Source organism: Trematomus bernacchii, unplaced genomic scaffold, assembly GCF_902827165.1.
Source record: "Trematomus bernacchii unplaced genomic scaffold, fTreBer1.1, whole genome shotgun sequence".
NCBI classification, from domain to species: Eukaryota; Metazoa; Chordata; class Actinopteri; order Perciformes; family Nototheniidae; genus Trematomus; species Trematomus bernacchii.
Window position 1 is genome coordinate 29651042 of NW_022987739.1, and position 12278 is coordinate 29663319.

Below are 12278 nucleotides of genomic sequence, written 5' to 3' on the forward strand. Positions count from 1 at the left end.
CAAAAAGAGGTGATTTCCCCCTGGTCTCTGCTGGAGGTGCAGAGTCCCACTGTTAGGGGCCCATGCTGGAGGTAATTAGTCCGTCCTTGGGGCTCTGTGAGCGGGCAGAGAGAGGTGATTTCCCCCTGGTCTCTGCTGGAGCTGTGAAAGAAACAGAGTCCCACTGTTATGGGGACATGCTGGAGGTAATTAGTCCGTCCTTGGGGCTCTGTGAGGGGGCAGAGAGAGGTGATTTCCCCCTGGTCTCTCCTGGAGGTGTGAAATAAACAGAGTGCTACATTTTGTAAATAGTGCAATATCTCCAGGGCGCATAACTGCACTTTACAAGCCAGAAATAATGTTTAAATGGTCGGGGAAAGTATTTTTAAATGTCTGGAAGAGAGTTTTAGACAGTCATTTTGCACGAAATCATTTAACATAGACGCTCTCCTGAAAATGCACAGAATATGTGCTTTTTCAGGAGACCGTCAATGTTAAATGATTTCGTGCAAAATGACTGGCTAAAACCTCGGAATAAGTGTTTGAAAAGCGGGGAAAAGTTGTTTAAAATAGTCTGATACCTCCAGGGCGCATCACCAAAAATGTACAAGCCAGGGAAGATGCCTGAATCCCGGATACTTTAGGTCTGTCACTTAGGGTGACCGCACCACTCCGACGCTCCCGAGAGTGGACGTCCATTGTTTGTAAGGCACCTAAGAGGGAGTACCTTGGCATAGGCTTTTCCTGGGTGGTTGAGCAACATGATACCTTGATATAAAGAGGAGTTAGCCCTTGACCATCACTCAAGATTGAAGAGACATGTCTGCCAGAAACCTGAACAATGTCTAAAGCACTGGTTCTCAACTGGTCAGGCCTCGGGACCCACTTTTTCCTTTGTCAATAAATCGCGACCCGAAATTTGAACCACTCAAATCTATTCATCAAAAAATCGTGCTGTAATATATACGCTTTTCAGCATATAATATGAAAGTGAAGTACAGTGCATATATCCCTTATATCCCTTCACAGAACTAAATAATGCTTTTACATAAGGTTTAATTAGATGATGGAATCAAAGCTGAACTGTATAACATAAAAAGGCACACATGCTGAAAACCCAACCGCAGAAGGGGGGTCTGGGGGGATTGTCCCCCAGGAGATTTTTTGACATACTAACATATAAACCACGCATTCTGGTACACTCTGAGAAGAAAATAAATAAATCTATTAATACCCGACATGTTAATAATATTTGATACCATTGTTTCTTTTTCACTTTGTTCTGACAGCTGAGCTTGTCTGTGTGAATTACTTTAAATTGTGGGTAAGGGTAGATAGCTAAATCTTGATTCTGATTGGCCAGAAGACTCGAAAAAACCTCAGCAAAGATGTTTTATTGAGAAGATGATTACTACGTGATCAGTTGTGGTTATTTAACATCTTGCCAAGGACAACAGTTGAAAATGTGCCTGCTGGCAAATACTGGCTCATTTACAGCAATGTGGATTCATGTAGGGTTAGGGTTAGGGGTTAGGGTTAGGGTTAGGGTTAGGGTTAGGGTTAGGGTTAGTCTTTTAAATAAATAAACAAACAAACAAACGTGACAGCAGTTTTCAAAACCGTTTATGGTCTCCGGTACTTCCAGTCCAACCTAATGCATGCGTTAGAAAATCGGGCCTTCAAAATAAAATATTTTAAATTTTCCAACTTTTTTTTTTCTTCACTTACACATCTGCGACCCGACTTTTGGGTCGCGACCCACCAGTTGAGAAACACTGGTCTAGAGCCTTTAATATTGCTGGGCAAATCTCATCCATACCTGGCGCTGTGATATTGGGATATGGTTAAAGCTTCCCTATAATCTTCCAACTTTTCATTATCCATCGACAACATTTTGGATGTGTTTGGGAGCCCTTCAAAGTGCCTGACAGTATCAGGATATCAGCAGCTCTCCTCCTGAGCTGAACACTCTGAAACCCTGTGTCCCTTTCCTGAGTCATCTGGGGGCTGCCAGAACTTTCTTGAGGCAAACAAACAGTCAATCTCATTGGCCTTCCCAATCTCTTGCCTTTATGTCGTTTTTGTTTCAAAATAACCCTGGAACAACCAGGCCCAAAAGGCTAAATGACCTAATCCATTGTCTAGAAGCAAGTTGGCTTCATTGATCCTTTGACCATAACTCTGAGGAGCCACTCCCACAATGTAACTTATCAGCATGGCACTTGGTTTCAATACTTCACGAAAAATGTTAATCTTTTAAGATTCTTTACACTGTAAAACTACTCTTGATGAGAAGGAAAAAGTGGCCACCATAATCAAATAAGATGATGTCAATGCCGGGAATTACGAAAAAAAACAAGTTGCATGGAAGTGATGAAGACTGAGATGAAGATGACTGCAGAAAACAATGTAGAGCTTAGGGATTTCAGTCTTAGCTGGAGAGAAAGTAATAGTAGGGGCAAGACAGATGAGAAGAGATGTATCAGCTGCATAATGGAGAGCTTTGCCAGAACACAGCAGCTTCTCAACACGTCTCTCTACAGATGGAGACTTCCCAAATGGATGAACTCTGCTTTCCACAACTCTTCAACAAATCCTGCAGGAAACCTACGCCAGCTCAGTCAGATGTCCTGCTCGCTTACATCCTGCTGTCCTTCATCGCTCTGATCACTGCAGCTCTCAACCTGCTGGTCATCATCTCTATCTCCCACTTCAGGCACAGACACACTTTCAGCTTAAGCTTGTATATGTTCATGATTGGAAAGTAACAGGATTTAGCCATGCATTCCTTTTAATTAATGTTTCAGATAATAGTTGTTCTGTTTTAAATTATAACATATTCAAACCTGACGTTGTGTGACAAAATCGTTCAAGCAAGCACTGCTCAACAAATGCATGTCCATGTCTTTTTTTGTGTTTTAGTGCTGTTTGTTGTTACAAGCTATCATTGATAATTGTATTAATGGTGAAATTCTTCCTTTCCAGGCAGCTCCACTCCCCCACTAACCTCCTCATCCTCTCCCTGGCTGTCTCAGACTTCCTTGTGGGCCTCATTGTGATGCCAATTGAAATCCTTTTAACAGAGGCTTGCTGGTACTTGGGTGACCTGATGTGTGCTCTGTATAATGTAGTTCCTTTTATCATTACCTCTTCTACGGTTGGAAACATGGTGCTCATATCCATTGATCGTTATTTTGCTATTTGTGACCCTCTACATTACACCATCAGAGTAACTCTGAACAGAACACAAATCTGCATCTGTCTTTGTTGGATTTGCTCTGTTATCTATAATTGTCTCATTTTAAAGGACTTTCTGAGACAACCTGATTCACATAAGTCTTGCCATGGAGAGTGTGTAATTATCATTGACAATATCACAGGAGCTGTTGACTTAGTTGTTACCTTTATTGCCCCCATTACTGTTATCATAGTTCTGTATATGAGAGTGTTTGTGGTGGCTGTGTCTCAGGCTCGAGCCATGCGATCTCATGTTGTCGCTGTCACTATGCAACGTTCAGTTGGTGCAACTGTAAAGAAATCTGAGATGAAAGCAGCCAGGACTCTTGGTGTTGTTGTCCTTATGTTTCTAATATGTTTTTTTCCATATTACACTCCATCCCTTATAGGTGAGGATATTGAAGCTAGTAGTTCAACCTCACTCATTGTAATCTGGTTGCTGTATTTTAACTCTTGTCTGAACCCATTGATTTATGCCTCGTTATACCCCTGGTTTAGAAAATCTATCAAGCTCATTGTTACCCTTAAAATACTTAAGTCTTGCTCGTGTGATTCTAAAATACTGTAATGACGGGCTGGGGTTGAGATATATTCTAAAAAACCTCTGTTCAGATGGACATATTTTTGCTATTGTTGCTGAGTCAGAATGCAATGTGTAATGGCTGAAGAAAGATTAGACATTATTTAATGTCTAATTAAAGTCCTTTAAAATGAGACAATTATAGATAACAGAGCAAGTTACATATGTAACTAAAAGATATTAAATAATTGAATACAAAATAAAACTTGAAAATATTACATTGTGTGGTAGTATTTTTTGACCTGTGTTGACTTCAGTTTGACCAGTATTCTGGTAATGATATGTTCAATTGTTAATTTAGTAGACAATATGCAGTACAGACTGATTGAGTATGTCGTTGGCAGAAGGTGAGTGTGCAACTTCAAACAAAAAGACAGAGCTGTCGCGTGTGTGTTTGTGTGTGTGTGTGTGTGTGTGAGAGAGAGAGAGAGAGAGAGAGAGAGAAAAAGGAGAGAAGGTTTTACTGACACATAACAGATTTGGTTCTCCAACACACTGACGATACAATATAACAAGAACAAAAATAAATCTTGTTGAGTGCTAACACATGTTTATTTTACCATTGCCCATGATCATTTACATGTACTGTCTGTTGCAATAATGAGGGATTCAAATGTAGAAAAACATTCATAATATTTAGGCTGACAATAAGAATTAAAGCTTCAATCAGCGATGATCGGGACCTCGCTAGTGCTGCTCAATTAAGGCAAAAATCATTATCAGGATTATTTTGGTCAATATTGATATCACGATTATTAAATATACGATTATTCATTGACTTTGAAAACATCAATCTATGCCTGTGAGCATGCTGCGCGAGCCGAGATTAGGTGTGTGTGCGTGCGTAGTTGAACCTTTTCATATTTAAATGTGTAGCAAGTAGAGGGCTGCTTCTGCTGTGTGTGTGTGTGTGTGTGTGTGTGTGTGTGTGTGTGTGTGTGTGTGTGTGTGTGTGTGTGTGTGTGTGATGACGATTATTAAATACGATTATTCATTGACTTTCAAAACATACATATATTGAACTTTAAAAAAAATAATAATAATAATTTGAACAGTATCTTTTTAACAGTTGATTACCCTGAACCTTAAGTATAATTCAACTGAAAAACCATTACAAATATAAATAAAATAAATTATACATATATATATCTACATTTAAATCAATAATATCAAATTAATAAATACCAATAAAGAAGATCAACAAATATTTTGGGGCGCACTTCCACAACCTACTGAATATAATAATTCTAATAAATAAAAATGTATTAGATTATTGGCAAAGTATTCAGCTGAAGCCACATCTTTTTCAACTTCCCCACGGCCTTTGTCATAAAGGGCAGGCCAGGGTTCAAGTTATGCGGGGTCATAACGAGGGTATGAGCTCCCATGAACTCATACATACAGTACAGGGAAATCATACATCTGTGTGGGTCGCTAATACATTACCAACAACCATTATTTTAATCACAAATAATGCATGCGTGAATGTAACGAGTATTGTTTACGTTAACGAGGTAAATAGGCTAAAAGAAAAACATGTTTTCCAAAAGAACTGCGCATCGTATTCTCTCTTGAATGACAATATGCCTGCACTTCACCTCCAAGGTGCGCAATCAATTATTAGCAATCTATGCCTGTGAGCGTGCTGCGCAAGCCGAGATGAGGTGTGTGTGCGTGCGTAGTTGAACCTTTTCATATTTAAGTTTGTACCATGTTAACTGGGCACATGTCTTTAGCTATGTAGAATGTGATGGCATCTGTTATATCTTTGTGTCTTTGCGAGCTGGTTGAATAGAGAGAGAGAGAGAGAGAGAGGGAGAGAGAGAGGAGAGAGGAGAGAGACGAGAGAGAGAGAGAGAGAGAGAGAGAGAGAGAGAGAGAGAGAGAGAGAGAGAGAGAGAGAGAGAGAGAGAGAGAGAGAGAGAGAGAGAGAGAGTTGCGGGGCCCGGCCTCCGCCTCCTGTCCTCACAACTTTTGACAATTGTTATTTGTTCTTACTCGGAACCAGTGACGGCTGGTGCATTTTTTTCCAGGGGGGGCTCTACCAAAATGTAAGCAAACTTATACACAAACTCAAAACATATGTCATATTACAACGCAGGGCTAGCTCAAAGGCACACAGCACATTTTAGTGCCTGTATTTGTCAACCTCCTTATTATGCTTACTGATCCCATCCTGTAGCTCTCATTGGACAGCTGTGTTTACTTTCCTAAACATGGCTAGTCGCATAGCATCATCCATGTGGACCCCAAGAAAGGGTCCGAGGCTGGAGGCTGGCAATCGGGGCTGCCCGAAAACAGTCCTAGCCATTCAGGCAACGAGCTCCTCAACCATGGCTTGTTGGCCACCGCCTTTTTGAGGGCAGCCTCTTTGGCCCCTCTAGCCGAGGCTCTCCTCCACTCACAATGAATACACTGAAGAGTGTACTTTAGCTCGTACAGCTCTAGGTCAAAAGAAAAAACAGCTGGGTCCATATTTGGTTCGGTCGTTCTGCCCGATTGCCGGTGGGGGCAATCGGGCTTAACAGGTTAAGGACCTTATGAATCTAATAAGGGCTATAAAAGTGTTCATACTAGTCATCTGTGGAAGCCGTAGTACTGTAAAAAGTACGACCAATCATCTGAGCCGGCCCGGCTAAAATAACTGGATGGCCTACCAGCCTGTCAGCCTTCCATCTGTGCACAAACTTATCTCGTGCCCTGATTGGTCATGTGCGCGTTCGTGTGTGTTGGAGGAGGGGCTCTGTAAGGAAGTGGCAGACTTTTTTCCGGCTGTGTATTTTCAAATTCTAGCGCACTCAAGCTGGTTTCTCCAAAATTACCTACCCCACCTTTAACTGACACCAACTATATAATATGTACAATACAATTCAAATATTTTTTTATGACAATCTAGAATGTGTGAAGAACGAAACACAGGGGTAATACCAAGCCTCTGAATTAGCACTAAGCGGAAAAATGCTAACGCACTTAGCACAGAACTCACGGTAGAGATATTTTATACTTCATGCAATCTGCACAAACGAGACAGCTGTGACCAGTGTGTGGGAAGATGGCGCCTGTGTCGGCTCGCCGCTCCCTCAGCTCTCTACCTTTAGCTATCCTGTTTTTGTTTTATGTTTGTCAGAATGTCTCTGCTCTGCTCGTCTACGATCGCCAAGCTCTCCTCCACCTCAGACCCTCACTGGAGTTTATATTGCTGCCCAAACCTATATCTGGCAACCATAAATCGCCCCCCCCCCCCCTCTACTGTCGGATATTCCCACCTACCTGCGCCGGTTGCCCTGCATCATGCCTCGCCGAAAGCGCTTTAGACGACGGGGAAAGCGTGGTGGTGCGCTGGTCCATCAAAAAGCACACCTGACGGCTTCTTCTGGGACTTATCCACGCCTCGGATGTCATGGCCCTCCCGCTGCACGCCATGTGAGGGATCGGTGGATTCGCCCTGTTTTTCCGGAGCTGCGGCCTCTGCTGGGCCCGCTAACAGCTCCACCTGCCCGAATGACTGCTCCCGGCCCGCGCGGCGTTCAACACGCACATCTTCGTCAGCTGAGACGCACTACACCTTCGGCAATCCCGGAGCGAAAACTTTGCATGGCTTTGCTAAATGCTAGGTCGATAGCAAACAAAACGTTCCTGCTAAATGACTTCTTCACCTCTCGTGAACTGGATTTTATGTTTCTGACGGAGACCTGGGTCCACGCTGGCGAGTATACACCGTTCTCTGAACTTCTTCCTCCTGACTGTACATTCTTCAGCTCCCCCCGTGCTACCGGCCATGGTGGGGGCATAGCATCAGTGTTTAGAGCTAGCCTCCAATGCCGATTGCTTCACCCTGTAACTAGCTATGCTAGCTTTGAGTTGCAGCTTTTTGAACTGAACCCGGCCTCGCCTATACTCTGCGCAGTCGTGTATCGTCCGCCAAAGTGCAATAAGGATTTCATTAATTACTTTTCTGACTTTCTGTCTGGGATCATGGTGAAATATGATCGTGTTTTTATCTCCGGAGACTTCAATGTCCATGTGTGTTGCGAGTCCAAACCTCTGGTTAGGGACTTTTTAAATCTCCTTGATTCTTTTGGTCTCGTTCAGTCCGTGGCTGGCCCAACACACGAAAAAGGACACACTTTAGATTTAGTATTATCGTTTGGACTGTCTGTATCTGTGGATTAAATATGTGCAGCAACGCGTATCTCAGACCATTTACCGGTTCTGTTTACAACCTCCATCCCTTCCGCAGGAGTCGAATCACGTGCCCCTGCGCGTCGTCTGCGTTCGATTAACCCCTTGACTGCCTCACAGTTCTCTGATGTTTTTAATGCTTCTCCGATCTGTAAATTAGAGGTGAACTGTGTTTTTAGTGCTGATGAGCTTATCTCCATGTTTGACTCGACATGTTCCCTAATACTGGATTCTGTTGCTCCTTTTACGCTTAGACGCACCAAAGTTCTCTCAGAGCCGTGGCTCAATGACTGTACTCGCGCTCTCAGATGCGCTTGCAGGCGTGCAGAGAGAAAATGGAAAAAGGATAAACTCCATGTCTCCCTAGAAATCCTTCGTGCTTGCCTGTCCGACTACCAGACGGCAGTCAAAGCAGCCAAAACAGAGCACATTTCTCTGTTAATCTCCAAAAACAGCCATAAACCTCAGGTTCTTTTTAATGTCCTCAACTCGATCATTAATCCCTGTGATGTTTCTCCAATTGTGCCATCGACTACTCTCTGTGATAAGTTTCTTACATTTTTTATTGAAAAAGTATCTGCTCTTAGGCTAGCCCACACTAGTGCTACCCCAGATTCTGCTCCTTTTCTGTGCCCTGCTGTCCTCGACCACTTTGAGCCTGTATCCCTCTCTTCTCTCTCGGATGTAGTCATGCACCTGCGGCCGACAAACTGCACCTCAGACAGCATTCCCTCTCGCCTTCTCAGAGATGTTTTCGAATCAGTTGGAGCAAGTATTTTATTACTTATAAATACCTCTCTTAGCTCAGGATGTGTCCCAGCTGCCTTCAAACATGCCGTGGTCAAGCCACTACTTAAAAAGAAAAATCTCGACCCTTCCATTCTCGCAAATTTTAGGCCCATCTCCCAGCTACCTTGTTTATCTAAAGCCCTGGAGCGAGTAGTCTACGCCCATCTGCAGTCTTTCTTAACCACGCATGGCATCCATGAAAAGTTTCAGTCTGGCTTTAAACCCATGCACAGCACTGAAACAGCCCTTTTAAGAGTATTTAATGATCTGCTCCTGGCCGCCGACTCAGGTAGCCCAGCTGTCCTGGTGCTGTTAGACCTGACAGCTGCCTTCGACACTGTGGACCATAGCATCCTGTTGTCACGGCTTGAACAGTCCGCTGGCATCACAGGCTCTGCCCTTGCATGGCTCAGGTCCTACCTGACAGACCGTAGCTTCTCAGTGCAGCTCGGTGCCTTCTCCTCTGCCAAAGCCCCTCTTACCTGTGGGGTTCCCCAAGGCTCTATTCTGGGCCCCATCCTTTTTCTACTGTACATACTGCCCCTAGGTTCAATTCTCACAAAACACAACATCCCCTTCCACTGCTACGCCGACGATGTACAGATCTATCTGCCACTCAATTCAAATGTCAACTCATTATAGCTATTGATGGACTGCTTAGCAGAGATCAAATCCTGGCTGAGCCAAAATGTCCTCAACCTCAACGAGAGCAAGACTGAGGTTATCTTTTTTGGACCCCAACCTCCAGCCTCCCAGGTTGATATTCTGGGCTCCCTCAAAAATAATATCCTCCCCTCTGTCACGAACCTTGGAGTGACCTTCAATAGCGCTTTGAAATTTGATAAGCAGGTCAGCAGCGTAGTCAAAACCTGCTTTTTTAAAATACGACTATTGGCCAAGACCAAGTCGTTTTTATATTTTAAAGACCTGGAAAGGGTTATTAACGCCTTTGTTACCTAGAGACTGGATTACTGCAACGCTCTGTACGTGGGTATGGACCAGGCGTCAATTAAACGCCTGCAGCTAGTGCAGAACGCAGCTGCACGTCTACTCACTGGCCACAAAAAGCGTGACCACATCACCCCAATTCTGGCCTCACTGCACTGGCTTCCAATTCGGTTCCGAATTGATTTTAAAATCCTTTTATTTGTTTTCAAAGCCCTAAATGGGCTGGCTCCGGCCTATATAGCCGAACTCCTCCAGCGCTACACCCCAGCCAGAGCTTTAAGGTCTGCTGACCAGCTGCTGCTGGGTAAGGGTAGATAGCTCAATCTTGATTCTGATTGGCCAGAAGACTCGAGAAAACATCAGCAAAGATGTTTTATTGAGAAGATGATTACTACTTGATCAGTTGTGGTTATTTAACATCTTGCCAAGGACAAAAGTTGAAAATTAGCCTGCTGGCTAATACTGGCTCATTTACAGCAATGTGGATGAATGTGCACTGTCCTTTAAATAAACAAACAAACAAACAAACGTGACAGAAGTTTTCAAAACCGTGTATGGTCTCCGGTACTTCCAGTCCAACGCCTAATGCATGCGTTAGAAAATCGGGCCTTCAAAATTTTAAATTAAAAATGTTCCAACTTTTTTTTTTCAGTCTTAGCTAGAGAGAAAGTAATAGTAGGGGCAAGACAGATTAGAAGAGATATATCAGCTGCATAACAGAGAGCTTTGCCAGAACACAGCAGCTTCTCAACACGTCTCTCTACAGATGGAGACTTCCCAAAGGGATGAACTCTGCTTTCCACAACTCTTCAACAAATCCTACAGGAAGCCTACGCCAGCTCCGTCAGATGTCCTGCTCGCTTACTTCCTGCAGTCCTTCATCGCTCTGATCACTGCAGCTCTCAACCTGCTGGTCATCATCTCTATCTCCCACTTCAGGCACAGACAAACTTTCAGCTTAAGCTTGTATATGTTCATGATTGGAAAGTAACAAGATTAATCCATGCATATATTCCTTTTAATGAATGTTTCAGATAATATTTAATCTGTTTTAACGTATATAATATTCAAACAAGACGTTGTATGACAAAAATGTTAAATCAGGCACTCGTAAAAATGCTTTTTTTGTGTTTTACTATTGTTTGTTGTTACAAGCTATTGTTGATAATCTTATTTATGATGATATTCTTCCTTTCCAGGCAGCTCCACACCCCCACTAACCTCCTCATCCTCTCCCTGGCTGTCTCAGACTTCCTTGTGGGCCTCATTTTGATGCCTGTTGAAATCCTTCTAACAGAGGCTTGCTGGTACTTGGATGACCTGATGTGTGCTCTGTATTGTGTTGTTACTTTTACCATTACATCTTCTACGGTTGGAAACATGGTGCTCATATCCATTGATCGTTATTTTGCTATTTGTGACCCTCTACATTACACCACCAGAGTTACTGTGAACAGAACAAAAATCTGCATCTGTCTTTGTTGGATTTGCGCTATTATATATAATTGTCTCATTTTAAAGGATTCTCTGAGTCAACCTGATTCACAGAATTATTGCCAGGGAGAGTTTATAGTTGTCCTTAACAATATCACAGGAACTGTTGACTTTGTTGTTACCTTTATTGCCCCCATTACTGTTATCATAGTTCTGTATATGAGAGTGTTTGTGGTGGCTGTGTCTCAGGCTCGAGCCATGCGATCTCATGTTATAGCTGTCACAATCAAACGTTCAGTTAGTGAAAAGGCCAAGAAATCTGAGATGAAAGCAGCCAGGACTCTTGGTGTTGTTGTCCTTGTTTTTCTAATATGTTTTTTTCCATATTACGCTCCATCCCTTATAGGTGAGGATATTGAAAATAGTAGTTCAACCTCACCCATTGTAGTCTGGTTGCTGTATTTTAACTCCTGTCTGAACCCAGTGATTTATGCCTTCTTATACCCCTGGTTTAGAAAATCTGTCAAGCTCATTGTTACCCTTAAGATACTTCAATCCTACTCTTGCGATTCTAAAATACTGTAAAGACGGACTGGGGTTGAGATATATTCTAAAAAACCTCTGTTCAGATGGACATATTTTTGCTATTGTTAATGAGTCACTCAATTCAAGTCAGAATGCAATGTGTAATGATTACACATTACGTACTGTCGTAAAACATTATCTAACAATAAAATATTCAATAATTTTTGTTTGCCTTGAAAATAAAACTGGAAAATATTACATTGCGTGGAAGAAGTAGTAGTTTTTGACTTGTGCTGACTTCAGTGTGAACAGTATTCTGGTTAATTTAGTAGACAGTATGCATTACAGACTGATTGATTATGTCGTTGGCAGTACTGTAGGTCAGTGTGCAATTTCAAACAAAGAGAGTGTGTGTGTGTGTTTGTGAGAGAGAGAGAGAGAGAGAGAGAGAGAGAGAGAGAGAGAGAGAGAGAGAGAGAGAGAGAAAAAGGAGAGAAGGTTTACTGACACATAACAGGTTTGGTTCTCCAAAACAATGACGATACAATATAACAATAACAAAAATAAATCTTGTTGAGTGCTAACACATGTTTATTTTACCATT

At 42.5% G+C, this 12278-nt stretch overlaps 2 protein-coding genes across 2 annotated transcripts; both read left to right on the plus strand.

The window, feature by feature from the left end:
• Positions 1-2522: 2522 nt before the first annotated feature.
• LOC117496068 (trace amine-associated receptor 13c-like) lies at positions 2523-3784 on the plus strand. The gene is made up of 2 exons (XM_034147752.1): positions 2523-2695; positions 2965-3784. Exons 1-2 carry the CDS (start codon positions 2523-2525, stop codon positions 3782-3784), a joined length of 993 nt encoding a protein of 330 aa, XP_034003643.1.
• Positions 3785-10481: 6697 nt separating this feature from the next.
• LOC117495530 (trace amine-associated receptor 8a-like) lies at positions 10482-11734 on the plus strand. The gene is made up of 2 exons (XM_034146806.1): positions 10482-10654; positions 10915-11734. The coding sequence occupies exons 1-2, from the start codon at positions 10482-10484 to the stop codon at positions 11732-11734; spliced, it is 993 nt and encodes a 330-aa protein (XP_034002697.1).
• Positions 11735-12278: the final 544 nt, after the last annotated feature.

Excerpts from the sequence above, each read along its gene's own strand:
- LOC117495530 (XM_034146806.1), top strand. The coding sequence starts at position 10,482 with ATGGAGACTTCCCAAAGGGATGAACTCTGCTTTCCACAACTCTTCAAC. Across the intron at positions 10,655-10,914 it reads ATCTCTATCTCCCACTTCAG|GCAGCTCCACACCCCCACTA; the intron begins GCACAGACAAAC and ends CTTCCTTTCCAG.
- LOC117496068 (XM_034147752.1), top strand. The coding sequence starts at position 2,523 with ATGGAGACTTCCCAAATGGATGAACTCTGCTTTCCACAACTCTTCAAC. Across the intron at positions 2,696-2,964 it reads ATCTCTATCTCCCACTTCAG|GCAGCTCCACTCCCCCACTA; the intron begins GCACAGACACAC and ends CTTCCTTTCCAG.